This window comes from Cylas formicarius, unplaced genomic scaffold (genome assembly GCF_029955315.1).
Source record: "Cylas formicarius isolate icCylForm1 unplaced genomic scaffold, icCylForm1.1 PGA_scaffold_6__28_contigs__length_40554024, whole genome shotgun sequence".
Taxonomy (NCBI): Eukaryota; Metazoa; Arthropoda; class Insecta; order Coleoptera; family Brentidae; genus Cylas; species Cylas formicarius.
In genome coordinates, this window is record NW_026844347.1 from 22,413,284 (window position 1) to 22,434,735 (window position 21,452).

Sequence of the window (21,452 nt, forward strand, 5' to 3'; positions counted from 1 at the left end):
TTATGTAGGTATATCTATTTTATTGACCCAAGGTACGGGATTCACGAACCAAAATACTAATCTAGGGTCTCGGATTGTGTAAATAGAGACGCCAACGTACGTATGTTTGCACAGGAGCGGAGTTACGCCTTGCCTTGAGCTACCGCTCTAAATTAAACTCAAGTTTTGCGAGTAATTGCCTATACTACGCTGAAAGTCGTCGGGCCACCCGCTATAAGGGGAGCCGCAACTATACCCTCAAAATCGAGATTTATCAGCAAGGCAGCAAATAAACTCTTTAGGATACCTTTAAAGAAGAGCATGTTTGTGTTTATTTGTAAGGTGGAAACAAGACAAATATTTTTTGGGGTTCAATGAGTTTAAAGCATAATATGGCTGTTCCTAATCAACGTTGCGATCGGTTATTGAGACCTGCCACAAATGGTCGGCGTTTAATATCGAAATTAAGTTCGTCGTAACTATATCAATCAACATTTCTGTTCTTAATTTCTGAAATATCAAAATAAAGTCAAACGGGTTATAAATTTTAAACACATACAAGTTCAGAAATATCAATTCCAAAAAGCAACCTTCAGTCATGAAACATGAACTTTTTTCAAACCACAGGTGTTAACCCAGCGTCAAAGTTCTGGTAGAAATGTTCTCAAAGATTTTTTTTTGGATTTTGTTAGGTTTGTTGAATATGAATTACATCAAGAAGTTCAATATGTAAAAGCTAAAAACATGAAAAATAAGAGCGTAGGATTGAGTAGCATAGAAGAATGAGTTTAAGTCTAATAAATCTAAATCATTTAATTAGTATCTATGGTGTTTATATGAAATACGTTAGTGTTGATTGAAAGGTAACAAATAGCTTTTTTCTGTTTCGCCCACGCATTATTGCGTAACAACGTATTGTTCTAATTAAAAAAAAAAACTACAACACGCGGATAAAAATTGCTATCATCATTTAAAAATCTTGACTGAGGCGTATAATTCATCCCGTAATATGGAGAATTTTTAAGTGAAGATTCATAAGAGAACGGTGTCTGGAGAAAATGACAAATGTTCCAGAAATATCATTAATCTTTTCTGTTTTTACCGGAAGGGAAAAAGTGGATGCCGCGAGAGGAACGCGTCGGAATTCTTTAACGAATTTAAAAAGTTAATTGAAAAGCGGCGAACTTTTTCTTGTTTGCCCCACAGGAACCCGCTTTTTACCCCTTTGGCAAATAATAAACAGTGCTCGATACGTCAACTTCAGCTGATTATGAAAACACAGGTCTTGTTAGCAGAAGTAAGACGCTGTTAATTATATGCAACTATTAATTGAAGCAAAGTTTTAAATGAATAGGAATTTCTCAAAAGGAAACCAAACAACAGTACTTGGACAACTAACCGCAGTGGCAGTGGTGGTATAAAATGTTGCAATAAGTATATGTTCTCCCAACTTAGGCAGTACGAAAAAGGGTAATTCGATCATAATAATGACATATGCTACGCCCAAAACTGAAACCAAAACGTCAAGTCACTAAATGTTTCAACACTCGAACAATATTATGCAACGAGTGCGGTAAACGGCATTTGACTCACGAGTGTTTAATAAACAAGTGACTTTTTTTTTCGCAAAATAACATGAATATCTTCATTGACATGACCGTCAGAACTGACAAACGTCAAAATTCAAGGCGTGGGAAATATCTCCGAAAACATCCGATTGCACCCAAACCCCTGCTGTAAAATGCCACAAATGTCCGAAGTGGCTCAGATCCCTTGCAAACGAAACTGAAGTGTAAAGTGACGCTTCCCGCACGCGAGATCGGTGTGTAATTGACTCACGAGTTTATTTGACACGAGTGGATCGCAGCTGAGAGTTCTTAATAAATCAGTGAGTTAAGTTTAAGTTAGGTTTACCGAATGTGTTGCATACTAATTTTTTTTACGACCATTTTCGCAAAACAACACGAATACATTCACTGTCAGAATTGACAAACGTCAAAATTGAAAGCGCGGGAAATATCTCCGAAAACATCCGATTGCTCCCAAATCCGTGCGGTAAAATTCCGGAAATGTCCGAAGTAGCTCGGATTCATGGGAAGCGATACTGACGTGTTAAAGTGACGCTTCCCGCATGCTAGTATCTGTGTAATTAGGTATTTTACGGACGGGAGTAGAAAAAAAAATATTTACCCATTGATATTAAACCAAATCGTTTACCCTTCCGATAAAGTCGCTATTGTTGTCGTCTCTTTTTATAACTATGTAACAGAGAGATAGAAAGATGTAGTATTGGATGTGTCGTGTCATGTCATGTGTTTGTTGATTAGCTGAAGCCTCGAATTACAGTGTGGTTAAGTATATTTTACTTTTATCATTGATCGTTACTCAATTGGTTTTCAATTAGTTTTTGCAATTTTGTTCCTTGTAAAGTATTTTTTCAAGCACATCTTCTATAAATAGCGGTTTAACCTTTTTTTTAAATCATGGTGACTGTGACGATAAAATGCGAAAAGAGACCAACGAACTGGTAGCTTCGTTAATTTGATATTTTGAGATGGACCCTTGTTCTAGTAACTGCTATTAGAGAAGTGAGCGAGCCTCAATTAAAACCGCCAGATTTCCAAATTGCTCCAAAAATAAGGACGTAAATTTCCACAGTCAATGACTGTATTTGTTGATGAAACAACCCGATACGATGCCGATATAACCTTGTAAGGAGTTAGTTGACCACAACCACCCTTAACACTAGGCACGTTCTTTCACTAAAACTCCTACCCTCGAAAATTTTTTCCGAGAAGTGGAGTGTCTTTTTAACGCAAAATTTGCATTATTGTGATTCCCGCCAATTGAACTCAATTTGTTTAAAGTTGTAACTCGGTGCCACGGCATCATCGCGTTATTATTTTGAATATATAGGGTGTTGCGTTATGTAACTCCAGTTCCTGAGTAGGAAAAAAGGATTAGCTGCAAGTAAAGTGTGAAAATGGATAGGAGCGATATTTTAAATGGTACCCCGATACTCTTTATAAAAGGTGAACAGATTCGCTGTTGCTCCCCAGTGTCATCATGTCAAAAAGAAAAAAAAAGTTTATATAAATGCAGGTCCTTTTACTTTCTGAGATAAGGTGTGTAAACATAAAAAAACCGATTTTACGAAAATCCTTACGTCGCGTCGTAGGTCACATGCCCACAATGACGCTGGTAAGCTGGTTGTGGACATTTTGATAAATTTTTTTAGTGCTGACTATCGCTCAAAAACGAAGCAATATACGAAAACTAATAAAAATATACTTTTCGTAGCTTATTCAAACAACAAATAAAATTGCAAAAATATCCGTTTGCGTACATCTTTTTGACAATACCATAAATTAACCCTATATTATTATAAATGACGTTGCCAAATTTCAACAAAATCGGGTAAAAAATCTTTAGTAATTTTGGACATTTTTGTTTAATATTCAACAACCCCTCTGTGGAAAACTGGACTTATATTAACTTTTTTCTTTTTTAAAGTTTCTCTTCCAGTATAATTGACCTAATAACACAATTATTATTCAATATTGATTAGTATAGGTGCTAACAACATAAAATATAATGTTTTTGGCTTTACTTCCATCTGCTTCAACATTCTAGCAATAATAGTTAACTTCCAGCATATTTCAAAAAGCCGGTGCAACCTGGCAAATATAGAATACGTTTATTTAAAGTCTAGTACAAACCAAAAAAAAAAAAAAAATTGCGACACCTTTATGTTGATGCGTGGTCTAAGCTGATATGCCAAAACAACGATAGGTATGAACTCAAACAAATTTAAAAAGGATAGAGAATACGGAAATTATTTGCGAACTGACTAATTTTATGTCGTCTATTAATTAACACTGAAATAACATTGAATACCAGACTGACAGCCACAATATTCATCTAATCTCAGAGAACGGTTCTTTTGCTTAGTGTAAAAAACCTTTAATTAGCAAAAAGCTGAGTTTAATTTTTTTATCCAACAGCATTAAAAACGCTCGTCTCCAATTCTTTTATTTCCGCGCACCCAATGCGGCCATTCAATTTGAAAACGACCGCTATGGCAAAAAGTGACTATCTCTCTGCGGGGATGACGCGACTGATAGAGCAGGATCGTAGTCGTTTGGTCAGATGGTAAATTAGCCAAGATTAGACGGGCCAAACGGCCACTGGTTGTCAGTTGGGATGATGGATGGATGGCGCCGTTAAGAAAAATGTTACTGGTCAACCGATGAAGTTACAAACTACGTGCGAATTACTTAAGGCGAAGATAATGATTGAGCAAGGGAAACCGTTGCCTGATATACGTTGACTGCGAAACAATAAGGGATTGATCGACTGCCTTTGTTAAAATTAATATTATCACACTTCGGCTGATTTTTCGTTTCAAACTGATTCACTTTAAATAGTACGGCACAAGTTACCAAAGTTATTCGAGGATAACGGTCGTTGTCATTTTTTTATCGAGAATAGGTCCAAAATCGATTGAATCAAAATCTGTCTGAGTTCAACCCAGTAGAATATTATAGAATTAAGAAAAAAAACAGTAACAGAAGGAAAAAGGATAACAGATAATAAACAGAAACATGAATAGTTAAAAATTACTACGGAATGATTCAATATAATAATCACAGAAATTATTATACAACAGTAAACACAGATTGCAGCGTGGTCTGGTGTTCTTGTCAATTTAACAAAAAATGCGTATAATTTTACGATTGCATTTTAACGAGATCTAGGTATATTTTGAGCAAAAATACCGCATCCAAACTTGAAATACAAACAACATGAAAAGACAGCAAAATTCCAAAATTTATCTCACCATAGAGGGTTCGATATCCGAAAGGATATCCTGATTATAGCTCGCTCTAAGTTTGTATTTTAGGTATTGTAAATGTTGCTGATTTATTTTTCATCGTCAACGTTGGGATAGCCGTAGGATCACAGAATACTCAATCTCAACATAGTTTAAACTTATATACGAGTTTCAAAATAGGTTAAAATCCTCAGCCTACAGACGACGTAAATTTCTATCCCTTCCAAATTATGAATGATGAACCAGTTCTGAATACAAGAAGTTCCAGCGAATCACATTACATCTTTCGGATATGTCCATATCATACATTTAGACTGCAATGCTATCGTGTTTTATTCTGCCCTTGACCAAAGCTTAGGATTGTACTAGAAAATTACAATATAGGAATCCTATCGTGTTTAGTAATGAGTCTTACATTTATTTGTTGGCTCAACGTGGCCTTAGGAAATTGCACTGAAAAGGTGGTGGAATCACTCAATCAATCAATTTATATCAATATCAATTTTCTGCATACCTGGCGCAATGTTAAATCAACATAGGTGCCTTCACGAGGTCCGATTAGTAGTAGAGGCACCGACCATTTGATTCGCGGATAAATTCGAAATTTTCGATATCCCCATTTCCAGGGTGTTTTAACGTTTTATGTCATTATATATACTATGTATCATGGCAGGGGAATTTTGTTAAAAAAACATATAACACGAATTATCGACAACAATACTTTAATTCGCACTTTAAATTAGAATGTTGAAATTCTGAACAGATACAAAAAAATTCGGTTCTGTTCCTCGACAAATAAAGAATTTATACTTTAGCCGGACCGTGGGCGTATAAAAATTCTATTTCTTCTTATCCAGCACTGGTAAACAGGCACTGTAATACAATACCGGTGACTTTGAAGTTTAACAATGGGTTATCCTGACATTGAGGCAAGTAGTAAACAAACATATCGAATTACTTCATAAAACATGTATATTAAGGTTGCAAGGAAGATTTTCGTTAGTCAAATGAGCATCGGATACATGTACGTCCACGTTGTAGGTTCCACGAGGAACACAGCAATACTTTCGTTTTTGTTAACTAACCGAACCGAAAACGTTGAAGAAAGAACAGTGACGGGGAAACAAACAAATGACGCAATAACGGCCTACTCCATATGTAACGTTCATGTATATTCACGGGACAAGGACAAAGGCCCGAGTAAACAATTGAACGGTTCGTTGCCGTCTGAGAAACGCTATCTGACGACTGCAGCCGAAGCGAAAAGGAATTAGCATAATAGGATCTAGTAGTCGATGATTATTACGGTGTCACGTGATCCCGGGACGCCGACAATGGTCACTTAAAAGGCCGTCCGTTAGGATTAAGACGCTGACGATGACGACGACGCCGCATTCCACGACGACGACGACAACGCGATGAGAGGTGTCCCAGAGATTTAATAAAGGGACAACTTAAATTGAATTTGCCGGGGGCCCGGCCATCGCAATCTGTTTGAGAGGGCGGATTTAGCTAATCAAGTGCGCGGGAAAGTAACCGTATAAACGCTTCACGTCGATTTGGTCTAATGCGTCGACCGTTGATTAAATTTGGACACGAGGAATCGGATCGGTCCGTCGTCCGATTGATGGTTTGAGGTTTGATCGACAACGATGACGTCGATTGGGGTGCTCCCACTAGGGAAATTCTTTTGTATCTCTTTTATCAAATCATTTTAAAAGTTGTTGGTAGAAAATGAAATTAGTTACCATTATACAGGGCATCGTATAAGTTTCATTGTGTGGTTTCAAATTATTCACTTTAATCTACACTCAATAGATTGCTTGAAGGTGGTAAAAAATGATTCAGAGAGATTGTCGAACTTCCATTGTTTTTATTTTTTGTTTAGACGGCGTTCCGGTCAGATGTAACACTGCCCGTTATCAATCTGCACTAGACTGCCCTTAAGCGAAATACAATGCGATTTGATATGAAATTTTCAATCGGTTATAGAAATTCAACTAGCATTCAAATGTCTCAATATTATCTACATATTGTTATAAAATGGAAAAAACTGAGTATTAACGAAACTGAATATAACGAAAAATAACTGCACCGATTCCAGAATCTGTTGAACACGTTGCAAATGAGTTCCAGAGTGGCAATTTTCGACATTGCGAACAGTCAATTTACTAATGCCCATGCGCTAGTATTCCGAAAATAGCTTATATTTGTTGTTGACGGTATTTGGTGAATTACACTAAAGATGTATAGTCTGTCTCAATCTTCATTGTGCTGGCTTTTACTGGGAATTATGGATGTTAAATGCCGACGGCAATAAAACTCGGATCCGGTACGTACCAAAGGGCAGAACATTAGGGGTGGCCTCTCATTGAGTGTAATTATAATTTTGTTGTTTTGTATAGAAATGTAAGAGTCCTCAATTTTTATAATGTGCTGTACTGAATTTTCCAACTCTCAATTGGTATATTATTAATTACATTTTTTATCAAATTTATAACACTGGAACTTGAAGTCGGAGTAACATTTTCTGCTCTGACCTTTGATTTTCTATGAAGTAAAACAGTGTGCCCAGCCAGGTTGTTCAGTCAAATTATCGCATATATACTGATTTTTAATTGGATATGAAATTAGGAATTCCAAAAGTTGGACTTTTTTTGAATTCAAAATAAATATCATTTTCTAACAAATATTCCTGGATTTTACTTTTTCAACTTGATGATGATGGTTGAAGTTGAAGTAGAAAGTACTTTATTATTAGCAGAATATGCTACTAAACTTCAACAAATTTTAAACAAATGTACATAAAAATATAAGTATTAATAGTAAATTTAACAAATCACAATCAAACCTAATTAATAATAATAATAATAATAATATAATAATAATACTTAACTACTTAACTATACATTCACAGAATGACAAGGAATGCAAAATTTGTAGTATACATCTAGCTCAAGTTCAGATATATGTTTTTCAATTTTTTTAGAAAAATCCGCACATTGGGTGAGTTTTTAATATCGGAGGACAGCGCATTGAATAGTCTCAAGCCATTATTGGAAAGACTTTTTTGCAAATGTGTTGTTCTGGTTAACTGAATATCGAAGTTGTTTTTAGATCTCATAGTATAAGCATGTTTCATGCACCTTGGAATTAAATATTCCTGTAAGTATGGGGGTAGCAATTGCTGTTGAATCTTGAAAATCAATACAATGTTAGGTATTTCAATGGTCTGGGACATAGAGAGCCAACTAAGCGATTCAAGCATAAGACGCACGGGAGTGTACCGGGAACAAGATAAAATAGTTCGCATTGCTTTGTTTTGCAAGATTTGAAGTCGTAGCAGACGGCTGTAGAAGCCTGCGTTATCCATGACAATAACACTGTTATTGGGAATAATTTTCAAAAGATTGTTTTGAAACCAATTTTCAAATAGTTCGACATTTCTATCCTCACGATAATGCAAGCTAGAATCCTTAGTATTCTTTGCAGGCAACAGCAAGCATTCTCCTTTATTCGAAAGGGCTTTCGTCTGACAGTTTTTAAGCGCAATTAACTCATCCTTTGGATACAGGTCGTGCGTATAGAACCATTTCATTAAGGTAAATTATGGATCTGTTGTCTAATCTATTTTTTTTTCTTGAAGGTCATTAAATCTCCAAATGCGTAAGCTACGTGGTTCCATTGCTACTTGCCTTTTGTTCCTTTTTGCAGCGCTTAAATCCCATGTTACAAACAACTCTATGGAGGGTCTTATTTTTATATTGGTTTCAACTTCTTCTAGCTTCTTTTTCAGTTTATCCAAAATATATTTTCCTTCTTATTAGGTCCTGATCACTATTGTCCAACGGTGGGTTTGAAAATCACTACATTTATTCCCTTTTAAAGCTTCTTGTTTAATAAGTTTTTTTCACAATTTTTTTAGCATCAAGTGACAAATTATTTTAACGCGATATTATTATACTCTCGTAAAATAACTTTTTCGAAACGCACAATAAAAATGATTATTCAACACCGACACAAATGGTCAACACTCAAGAAATATATCTGACCCCAGCCCTGCCTGGTCACTCAAATAAGAATACATTTTTTGTTATTTATAATTAAAAGTTAATAAACGAAAGCTAACACGTTAAAGTTACAGGGGCCACTCGGGTTACTGGAAACTGTAGTTTGCTTCTTGATGTACTGGTCACCTCTAATTTATCCATATGTGACAATATTGAAGGTCATGATATGACTGATATCTCAGATTACTGTATTGTTTCTTGTAATCTCAAGCTGTAGAAAGACCCTTTTTCGAACCTTTAGAGATTTTTCGGCATTCGATAATGAATTGTTTATGAATTGTTTAGAGCAATTAACTGGGATCTTTTATACTCTTTTGTTGATATAAACGTACAAGTTGACTTTCTTACGAATAATATGAATTAATTATTCGATATTCATGCTTCATTAAAAACAGTTAGTTTGACTTATCGAAAACGTTAAACTTTTAATGAAACTTAAAAATAGGTCACGTTTAAGATACAAACGTCTTAAGTCAAATATTGCTTTAGACGAGTATAGAGAATTATGAAATTTTGTGAACTCCAGTGTGAGAATCGAGAAAAGAGCATATTTGGCAAGTACATTTAAGGATGATCCTAAAAAATTTTGGCGTACACAGTAATCCTACTTTAATGTTTGAAAACAATGTAGGCCAACTTAGTAGTTTTAATGTTGCTTTTACTTCTTTTGGAGCTGTTGCTGGTATTGATCCGAAGTTTGTGTCGGCAAATTATACTAATAAACCATTTGGTCCTAATTCATTCCGTTTTGATAAAGTTTACAATGATGAAATTAATAAAACTGTGATTATTATTAAAACTAACGCTCATGGACAATATTGATATAAAAATGATTCTTTTGACTACTCCGTATTTAGTCGATCATATCAATTTCCTTGTTAACAAGTGTCTACTGGCCGGGGGTTTTCCGGACTCTTGCGAGTGTCTAAGTGACATTAACAATTTTAGACCAATCAGTTTGTTGCCAACCATCTCAAACATTATTGAAATAATTGCAGTTAAACAACTTCGTCAGTTCCTATGCGACAACAAAATCCTTCCAGACACCCAATCTGGTTTTCGATCTCTTCACAGCACTACTTCTGCCTTGCTTCATGTTACTGATGATTTATTGAGAGCAGCGGATTCTAAATCAAACTCGTTCTCTCTCTCTCTCTCTCTCTTAATCCTCTTGGATTATAGAAAAGCGCTCGACACGTTGGATCATTTCCTTCCTCTTGCTAAACTGGAATTCATCTCTGCTCTTTAATTTTTTAAAAAATTTCTTGGTCAGAGATACCAAAGGGTAGTTATAGGAAATACTCTTTCAGATGCCATTGCTTTGGAGAAGGGTGTTCCCAAGGGAGTATTCTGGGACCTATTCAGTTCTCAGTTTATACAGCTAAATTCTCTACTTTTCTTAAATTTTGTAAATCTCATCAATACCGCGATGATACTCGCTTTTATTTATCTTTTGTTGCTAGCGAAGCTTTAAATGCCGCTACTAAAATAAATTTAAATCTAAAAATAATTTCGGAGGTATCTGCGGCTCACAACCTCTTATTGAATACTAACAAAACGCAGATGTTATTATTTGGAAATAAAGGGGACGATATTGTGAAATTACGCCTTTTATGATTACGCTAAATGACGAGATTATCTCTCCTTCTTCAGACGGGTGTAAAAATTTAGGATTATGGTTTGACCGTGAATTGCGGTTTTCCAAGCATGTTGGCTCGATGTTACAAAAATCCTTCTATAAGTTTTCTCAGTCAAGAAGTCAAACTTAAACTCTGTGATATGTTAATTTTATCCCATGTCGCTTATTGCAGTATCGTCTATTGGCCAGTTATACTTAATCGAGATAAGGAAAGACTTCAACGGCTTCAGAATGCGTGTATTCGTTTTAGTTACAATCTCAGAAATTATGACCATATTTCACAGTGCATCTCTGATTCGGGTTGGCTCAAGCTGGAGGGTCGACATAACGTTCAGTTAGCCACTTTCGTTTTTTTACTAAACACCAATAAGACCATGTCATACTTCTTTGATAAACTTTGCAGAGGAAATGATATTCATAATCGAGACACCGGTCATTGTTTGAGATACTGCGTTCCTAGACACACTTCGGCAACTTTCGAGAGATCTTTTAGCTATAAAGCAGTTAAAATATTTAATGAATTACCTTATGCTATATCGTACTTCCCCCCAAAAAAGCGTTAATATCATTTATGAGGCCCACCAGTATCTAGCAAAAGCGTACGAGTTTATGATGTACGACTATTTCTTGTATTTATGATATATATACGGGTGGGTATTTTGTTGACATTTATGGTGTTGGTGCTGTTGTTCTTCTGGTTACATGGAAGAGCGCAATTTTGCGAATGCCGCGAATGTATTACAACTTATTTTGTAATGCTTTGATTCTCAACAATGAGAGTTTATTATTATTATTATTATTATTATGAAGATTGAGACGGGCTATATTTTCGCTATTTATTAATTTATTTAATCCAGTTATTCGATCATCAAACCTGTGATCCCATCCATCAAAATTAATATAAAGCAAAATTTGCAGACAGCTATGTTGGGCAGTATCAAGTTGCAAACTTTTTAATTATTGGGAATACTAAAGTCGATAAAATTAGCGAGGTAATAATTTTTTTGAGAATTGATACTTATCATTCGTGTCAAGTAACGGGTGATTCAATGAGAGTTTCCACATTACAATCTGAAATATTTTTGAAACGCCACTGTATTTGTTTATTGTTATTGTTATATGAGATTTCTAACCTCAAAACATAAACAAAATTAGTCATAGAGCAATATACGACTGAACAACGTGTAAAAATTGTGCAAGCCTATTATGAAAATGGTCGATCAAGAAATAATGCATTTCGGGCTCTACGTGAATTTTTCGACGCGCAAAATCGACGTTCTGAGAGGACAATTTGGAATGTGGTTCAAAAATTTGAGCACACTGAATCTGTAACTAACCTCAAAGTCCCTCGACGTGTTCGTGCAGGTCGGTCAGATCAAAATATCGCCATTGTTCCCGAAAATGTAGCCGAAGATCCAAACACATCGATTCGTCATCGATCGCAGCAAGTGGGCGTTACGTATTCAACCACACAGCGAATTTTAACAAAAGACTTGCATCTGCACCCATGTAAAGTCCAAATAGCTCAGGAGCTGAAGCCTCGAGATCATCAACAGCGCCGCGGGTTTGCAGAATAGATACGAGAAAAAGGGGGTTCATTTTTCAACGAAAATCATCTTTAGCGATGAGGCCCATTTTCACGTTGGTGGCTTTGTAAACAAACACAATGCTCGTATTTGGGGATTAGAAAATCCAAGAGAGATTGTTCAAAAAGCAATGCATCCTCAAAAAGTGACTGTTTGGTGCGCATTTTGGTGCGGAGGAATAATTGGCCCTTTTTTTTTCGAGGATAATGCGGAGAACGCTGTTACGGTTAATGGTGTTCGCTATCGAAACATGATATCTGATTCTTTCTGGGAGCAGTTGGAAGGTATGGACATTGAAGATTTGTGGTTCCAACAGGATGGAGCCACTTTTCACACATCCAGAGAAACCATGCAATTGCTGCGGGGCAAGTTTCCTGGTCGACGATATCACTTGGCCGCCGCGATCATGTGATATTACTCCCCTAAATTTTTTTTTGGGGTATCTAAAAAGCAGAGTGTATAGAAATAGACCAAACACTATTTCAGAGCTGAAACAGGAGATTAGAGGCGAAATAGCCGGCATAGAACCTGAATTGTGTCAAAAAGTGATAAGAAATTTCAATAAACGAATTACGTCATGGCACATGAGTCGCGGGGGTCATTTCAATGTCATCATCTTTCATACCTAATTGTAATACACTAATCTAAAATGGCAAAAAAAAATGTTTGTATATTTTTATATTCTTCCGAGTTTTTTTTATTATTTTAATGTGGAAACCCTTATTGAATCACCCTTTATTTAATTTCTGTTTGAACCTTCAAATATTTTAACAAGTCGCTACCAATTGAGTACATATATCTCGGTAAGAGACTAAGTCAGTTTTTAGATTCTTCAGATTATCGTTTACCATAACCGCGACAGAATGTATCTTTAACAACAATTTTGACCGAAATCCAACCTAATTTTTCGACAATGATGTTGCAGAATAACGTCGCAGTCTCTACCACGACATCGAAATGGCTTAATTAACATACGCCGGACTCGCAATCGAATCCATCATAGTAATTACGTTTTAAAGACGTAAATTGTGCCCGAACAGTTTTCTCTGTATTTAGTTAATAAATTGGATCGAGATGAATAATGCATTTTTTGTATTGGGAAAAGGGGGAGTCGGTGGTGCTGTGCGGGCGCGGCGGCTCGTTATTTCGGATATTTTTGCCCGTTTTATAGGGATGCGAATAAAAGGAGGTAAATATTCTGCAGCTCGTTAGTAATCGCGGTAATGATGTGGATTTTCCGCGAACCCAATGCCGAATGTCGTCGAAGGCGATTTCTGCGAAGAAAACCGAGGATTTTGTGAGTTGTTGGAGAAAGCCGAAAATATATCCTAATAATAAAAATAACAACAGTATTTATTGCCACAAACTGTGACAGCTCATAGAGATAGAACTTACATGATGTAAATTCCGATATAACGTGGAATAGGATTGGCGGGAGGCAAGCTGTACAATAGAAAAGACTGCTAGTAATAGGGATTCTTATCTTTCTCTTACTTATTTATATAAATGGTTTGGGAGCAAACGGATGTTTTCTGAGATATTTCCCACGCCTTGAATTGTGATGTTGGTCAATTCTGACGGTCACGTCAGTGAATGTATTCGTGTTGTTTTGCGCAAATGTCGTAGAAAAAGTATAATATGCAACACGTTCGTTAAAATTTTTAAGTCACTCGTTTATTACATCGTTTCAATACCGAATCAAATACCGTTTTTCTACTCCCGTCTGTAAAATACTTAATTACCAACCGATCTAGTGAGCGGGAAGCGTCACTTTTCCACGTCAGTAACGTTTCCCATGAGATTTCCGGGATTTTACCGCATGGATTTGGGAGCAATCGGATGTTTTCGGAGATATTTCCCACACCTTGAATTGTGATGTCATTCTGAAGGTCATGTCAGTGAATGTATTCGTGTTCTTTTACGAAAATGAACCCAAAAACTAACGGTCGTAGAAAAAGTATAGTATGCAACGCGTTCGGTTAACATTTTAAGTCACTCGTTTATTAAACACTCGCTCCGCTCGTGTTAAATAAACTCGTGGGTCAAATGCCGTTTACCGCACTTGTTGCATAATATATTATTAACTACCAATACTTATATTTACATATCATTATTTGCTAATTAAAAATTTTCGTTAAACATTTGTAAAAAATAAAATAATAAACTTCTAAAAAAATATACGGAAAAGGAATATAAATATAAAATATAATATAATATAAGAAAAAAATAATAAAAAAAAACAAATAAGTAGAAAAATTGATAAATAACAAAAAGCAGTATCCTTATTATCCTCATAGACCCTGATAGACGTGTATGACAAAATAAAGGAATTCCCATTATTGCAATCTTTCCGTACGAACACCCTTCCAGTTTAGATCGAGGTTGCTGTAAGTAACGCAAAGGAGACAAAATTTCCACGTATCATAAGGATTTAGGAAATATTGTAGTTAAATCGACCATAGCAAATGTGCATCAGCGTCAACAGTTTCATCAATTCTGGTTGCGAGTTTTGCGATAGCAGAACAGCTAATATTCAATGTATTACATTCCCTTAAAAACGTTCGCCACACCAACTGCAGCGGGAGTTTAGAATACCGAAGCCAAGTACGATTTGAAGAAGTGTCAATTTGGTAACCACTGGTTGACATTCTTGTGACCGAATCCAACTCGGTCACAAACGAGGTAAGATTCGGAATTTTAATTTAACTTACACTTGATAATGGGCGGTAATCAATGTTTAGGAAACATTGCGAAATTAAGTGAGATAAAGGATAACACATGTTCAAGGTTGTTTTAGTTTCAACCAAAGAGATTACATCCAAAAGACCCGACAAGCCCTTACTATTTCTAGACCGACATATTGATCATATTATAAACGCACGTGACGGAGTTTATTACCATGTGTAAAAATTTTGACAGTAGACATCAGATGCTTTAGGATTTTATTATATGCCAATTATTTTGCGAGTTTTGCGACAGGAGGAGATTTTGTTTATAAATATTAGTTAAACAGTTATTTAAAATGGCTCTGCGCTGGTTAGCGTGTGAAATAACAAATTACGATTATCCTAGCTTCAGTTTGACATCGCATAGCATAAACTGAAACTGAACCAATAATTATTCTTTGTCTATTTTTGCTACTGGTCTCGATTTAATTTATTGATGAATTGTTGAGTCTCATTTGGTTTCAATACTGAAACATTGTCTAGGGCATCTCGATTTTTATTGGCAAAGAACATAATTGATCGCGATTTGATCAATTTATTTCCACCAGATATCCACTTCGAAACCGCGAAATCCATATAAACGATATGCGAATTTCGCAAAATAATAAAAAAACACACCGCGATAATCAAAGCGACAATTTCAAAATCACCAACAGCCATACTAAATAAACCGAATTAGCGACATTGCCTTTCCGACACGTTCATTTTTTCCCAAAAAAAAAACGGGCGATAAATTGCACGGTAAATGCCCGGCCAAATCCCTAAATATTATTTCGAACAAAGTCGGAAACGGCAACGCGACGCGAAGCCCCAGGGCAACAAATAATCGTTTTAAAATGTATTCCGTCAATGGCAGGGATGATTAAAATCTGTCCCGATTCCGAAAATCTGTGTCGCTGAATTTAATTGCGATGGATGGCGTGGCCGAATCCAAGAACAAAAAACCTTGCTTGTGTTCATTTCTATTACCGGAAAAAAAAACAATACTGATAAAGAATTTTATTGCCTATAAACTGGCCTAGTCGACTAATATGCCTTTAATGATTCTTTTTTTTTTAATTGGAGCAATTGTGAGAACTTTACATTACAAACGAAGCAATTGACTTCACCCAGCATATTTACCTGCACGAATTCGAAAAAAAATCATCATCGGAGTATTCATACCTAAAATTAACAATAGACTCACGGCAATGGCTGGACGGATATGAAAACAAGTTATAAAAGTTAAGGTAGAGAAGAAACCATTAAGAACGCGTTCCAAAATCTTCTGTGTACCAGGACAAAAATTACCCCATTGCATACGCTGGAGATTTAGTCATCCGTTATTCGTGGTGAAATACGGTCGGGTAATATTTGGCAACAACTACCGGAATAGAATGAAAAACCATTATATTCCTTCTGAACAACGTCATCGTCTCATAGGTTGAGCATCAGCACTATCGCATATGTGCGGATATGAATACTATCAGACCCAAGGCAGACCACAGAAGGTAAGAAATTGAAAGAAATCCATAAAATAACCCGCCTAAATATCACACGAATCATAAAGACTCGACGAAACAAGGGATTTCTGGCACTGCTTCGTCTTATAGATTAATATTAATAACTGTTCCTTATTTTGTTGATGTGCAAACAAAAATATATTTATTATTCTGCTGTAAAGAGAAATAAAAAACTGAATGAGTATGGAAAACTATTAAAACTAACCAATATTCTCCCGGTGGAAACAACTAATGCGAAAACATCAAATTTATATTAGGTAATATTTAACTCGAGATAAGAGAACTCTATCTTACATTTCCTTTAAAATCTTATTTCTTTCAAATATCTTTCAAAAATACTACAAAAGTACGTCAAACTTGTATTATTTTACTGTCTCAAATCTCGAATAAACAGATTCTTCATACGAATACGAATACGAAAGAACCTATTCAACAATATGCAGTGCCAGTGCAAGACCTATCGTGAATGCACATAAATTTCACATACTACACTGCCCTCTTCGCAATTTCTTTTAAATTGCGCAATTGAGATCGCATCTGGGCATATTTTGAAAAATGTAATTAGACGCATATCTAGTCCTGCGCTTGGCAGTTTAGTTTAATAATAAACGAATTTGCAAAGCAATTAAAAATGGGTTGATAAAGCGATCTATCTCCATGGAATGGGAAGTCAATAAGCGGTGTCGGTAAATTCGTTTTTTTCTAGCATGCCTAACGCAGACTATTTTAAAATTAAAATCAGTTTCAAATGGAAAATTCACGTAAGCGACCTTTCGACATTGAAAAATGGGAAGGTTCAACTTTTAAGTGGCGATATACCGTTACAACTTTCCAACATGTCATATGAACGTATCTCTACCTTTTTAGCTCACGATGTTAATGAATATGCATAGTGTCAATACGAAATTTCGAAATTAACTTGGTCACATAATTCGAAATGGAAACTGATAATAGCAAAGTTTTTTGTATCATATTTTTGAAGAAATATGCACCTAAATAATTATTACACTTTGGCATAACGGTCTATAATCTATTTAATTAAGCGGGCTAGTATACTTCCGAATAAAATCATTAAGAGTGCGACTCAGTTATCAATCTTAGTAATTTTTTTGATACGGTAATTTTAATTAGCATCTTTCGCAAATATTTTAATAATCCCTAAACCCGAAAGAAATACTTATAAATTTTTGACGCCACTAACTTGTTAAACACTTTCTAATTTTACAATACATACAAATACATAAATTACTAGACAAAAAAGCAGAATTTTTATTCTAATTAACGCTACTCAATTATCTTTTTCTACTCCCGTCTGTAAAATACCTAATTACACACCGATCTATCGTGTGGGAAGCGTCACTTTACCACGTCAGTTTTATTTCTCACGGATCCGAGCCACTTCCGACATTTCCGGAATTTTACCGCACGAGTTTGGGAGCCATCGGATGACAATTCCACCAATTCTGACGGTCATGTCAGTGAATGTATTCGTGTTGTTTTGCGAAAATGTACCCAAAAACTAACGGTCGTAGAAAAAGTATAGTATGCAACACGTTCGGTAAACTTTTTAAGTCATTCGTTTATTAAACACTCGCTGCGCTGCGCTCCGCTCGTGTTAAATAAACTCGTGAGTCAAATGGCGTTTGCCGCACTTGTTGCATAATATACTATAAACTCGGCTTATACCATGAGGTACCTCAGGTAGCCTTAGGTATACGGATGAAACATAAATCTATATTTTTTAAACATCGTAGTAGTAGTGACTCTATCTAAAAAGTGTATGAATTAACGTAATATGTTCCACGGCTAAATATAGCTTAAAATCGAGGTTCTAAGACATCTTTAAATATTTTTGGTTAATTATAGAGTTGTTGATTTGGTATGCAACAGGATCGTCTACTGTTTGGATAAAAAAACAGTTTATTGGAAAAAAGCAATATTAAAAAATTGACTTGTTGACAGAAAAATATATCATAATATGTATATAAAATGAGATTAGCGATTTAAAGTCGAACGTAATGAAATACATATTCTCGATTCCCTTTCAAAAAAAAGCAGTGCCGCGAGGGTACCAAATGGTACGCCCCTGAGGTGCAACTTAAAAAAACCAAGCTTTCGCCTGAAGTCAGTCGAACTATATTGATGCCAATCTAAACAAAAACGTCTATAATTCAAGGGGGCGGCGGAGTAAGATTTCCGGGTTTGGGGAACACACAGTGGGAAAGGGGTCTTCGGTAGAAGGGCGGGGGGGCGTCAAGTCAAGCAAACTAACTAAAACTCTCTTACGGAAGTTCCGCAGGCCGCAGCAGAAGTTTTCGGAGTATATCAGAGATTTCCTACAGTTAATTAATTAATTTGTGTCAGGTATAATACGGGAAGAGCTGAGTCGAGATGACTTTATTAATGGCTTCCAAAGAAGGGTCATAATGGTGAGATTATCTCTTGTAACTGAAAACTGGTGGCGTCAAAGTTAGGTTACATTGACAACTACATTCGCGTTTAAGTCATTTTTAACCGTAGAACGAGCTTTAGTTAGTTTGTTTCAGACGTGCGAAAGTCAGCGGAAACTTACCTCGATCTGCGTGTGGCAGGGTCTTTCATTACCATTACTTCAGTGATATCGCCATATTTACTAAAGTATTCGCGTAAACTTTCTGAAACAGAAAAGAAACACAGTTTAGTTACTTCATTGAGTATTTTTTTGGATTTTTAATTATCTATTTGAATAAGTGAACTTATTTAAAAACTCTTACTAGATTGGCAAATAATTCTAATACCAATACGTTTTATTTTTTATCATTAAGAACAAAAATATTCTCCCGAATAAAAAATATTGCGGCGGGACAACTAGAAAATGTTGATATATGAGTCATTTGGCTTCCTCATTCTCCATTATCAAATTTTTGCATTGAATTATTGTATGCATTGAGTCTTATTCTGATATGTTTTTTTTTTGTATATTAAAAAATACTCCAATTATTAAGATGACAACGTTTAGTTCTATTGCTTCAATTAATCACTCGTCAAAAATGAAGGAGCATATGACGCAGTCCAGCTATGGTGTTTCCTTTCACCTCTTGGATAACAGCAGTAGAACAAACTTGGCTAGAATAGAATGGTTTAATAAAGGAAATATGGAAAATAATCGTATTTTTTCTCAACTCGATATTAATCTGAGTGAAAGGCCCCCGATATGAATGAAGCATGTTTTGCTTACTTAGACCGAAGATTCCTTAATTGACTATGGGATAAAGAATCAATGTAAATACTACCACAAAGCCCGTTCATTAGAATTTCGGAGATATTAGTGAGTACCAAATTTAAAGAAGGTACCAACACTGGAAAACCATTAAGGGAGTTTAAAGAGACGCTGATATTTTAACAGTAAACAGATACCAGTCGAACAAAACTTTTTATTGGTACACTTAATCGTAGGATTTTAGAAAAAAATTATTTAAAAATTTAAGACGGCGAATATGCGCCTCGGCAATCATCTTGGAAATAACACTTTGCCCTGCACAACGTGAAATTTAGGTACACATTTTTCCATAAATTCTACGCTTGATAAATTTTAATTAATTTCAAATCTTTTCGAACAGCGCCACTACTTTTCTATTACTTTTTGGTATCAAAGAAATGTCATTTTGGTGCGCCGCTGCGGGCGAAGTATGGCGATGGCAAGCATAATCCGATCAGATATCGCTCCCCGTGCTTGAATCCACCCCGTTTCGAAATACAAAGATTTCAATTTGGTCTCGAAATTGCCTTTCAATAAAAAAAAAGGAATGTCGGTAGTTGTACGTGGCTCGTCTGAGGACACACGTTGCATCCGGACGGGGCGTTATTGTGCCCGGCACAAAAAACTTGTTTATGCATATGGAACGGGGGCACCGCCACCTGTGTCCAGAACAACAATAGGGTAAAGGATCGATTCGTCGTTACATGGGGAGCCCTTAATTTTATACAATTTTGAATTCGTTTTTCCAAAATGCCGAACAAAGGTAAGCGATAAGCCAGTTGAATTGCCTTTTGATACTAGTTTTTCAATATTATTATCAGCAAATAGAGTAATCATTAATGATACTTAATATTTAGTTAGACTAGATATTGCCAATATCACACATACCTGGCAGTTTACAACAGTGAATCTAAATAATATTGAAAATGAACACTATTTGGAATAATACAATTAACTGTAAGGAGCCTGATATACAAGATTAAAAAAAAAAGTTCTCCGAAACAAAAAATCAGCAGATGCGGATCAAATAAAAGGAACTAGGGAAAAAATATTGAAAAGGCTAAAGTATTTAATATTCCAATGAATCTCTGCTTTGTAGACTACCAAAAAGGGAACGCCAAAACACCTGGTTCAACCAGAAAAACAGCGCGAGAGTCAGAATCGACGGGATTTACTCGGGGACCTTCAGAACGACCGCAGAAGTTCGACAGAGCTGCGTTCTTTTACCAATCTTATTTAACACTTGTAGCGAATACGTCATGAGAGAGGTTCTAGACGAGTGCAATATCTGTTGGCGGAAAGCGGATTAACAATATGCGCTACGCTACACAGATCATAGCGTCAACCATACCAGCCATGACAGAAATTATGAGCAGCATTATTAGCGAAAAATATGGTTTAAAAATAAATAAATCGAAAACGAAAATAATGATTATTGATAGACAAGACAACAATTCTCCACAGACATCAGAAATTGCAGGCTATGAAATGATAAACAGTTTTAACTATCTTGGTTCTTCAATTACGAATTATGGGAAATCTGAGACCGAAATACGGCGTAGTCTGACCATCGCAAGATCAGCGATTTACAAGCTAAACATAATATGAAAGGACAAATCTACCATTAAAACAACGAAACTCCGTCTAGTTGATGTTCTAATTTTCCCCATTGCAACGTACGCAGCGGAAACATGGACTTTAAACAAAACAGATAAAAATTGAACGTGGGTTTATAGACAACTCTTACAAGTCTCGTGGTAAAAGCATCGAACCAACGTATCAGTGTTACAAGAAATTGGTCCTCCTACAAACCAGAGAAAACTGTATGTATTTGCAGTACATGGGGCATATAGCTGGAAGATCAAGATCAACGGAACG

The 21,452-nt window shown here is 35.7% G+C and overlaps 1 protein-coding gene across 2 annotated transcripts in view; it reads right to left on the bottom strand.

Annotated features, from left to right (window-relative positions):
• LOC132702933 (RNA-binding protein Musashi homolog Rbp6) overlaps nucleotides 1-21,452 on the bottom strand; it is an 838,217-nt gene that overhangs the window by 521,590 nt on the left and 295,175 nt on the right. For both annotated transcript variants that reach the window (XM_060671809.1, XM_060671808.1), the window contains exon 3: nucleotides 18,909-18,990. In XM_060671809.1, coding sequence (XP_060527792.1) covers nucleotides 18,909-18,990 — 82 coding nt within the window. The remainder of the gene's footprint in view (nucleotides 1-18,908; nucleotides 18,991-21,452) is intronic.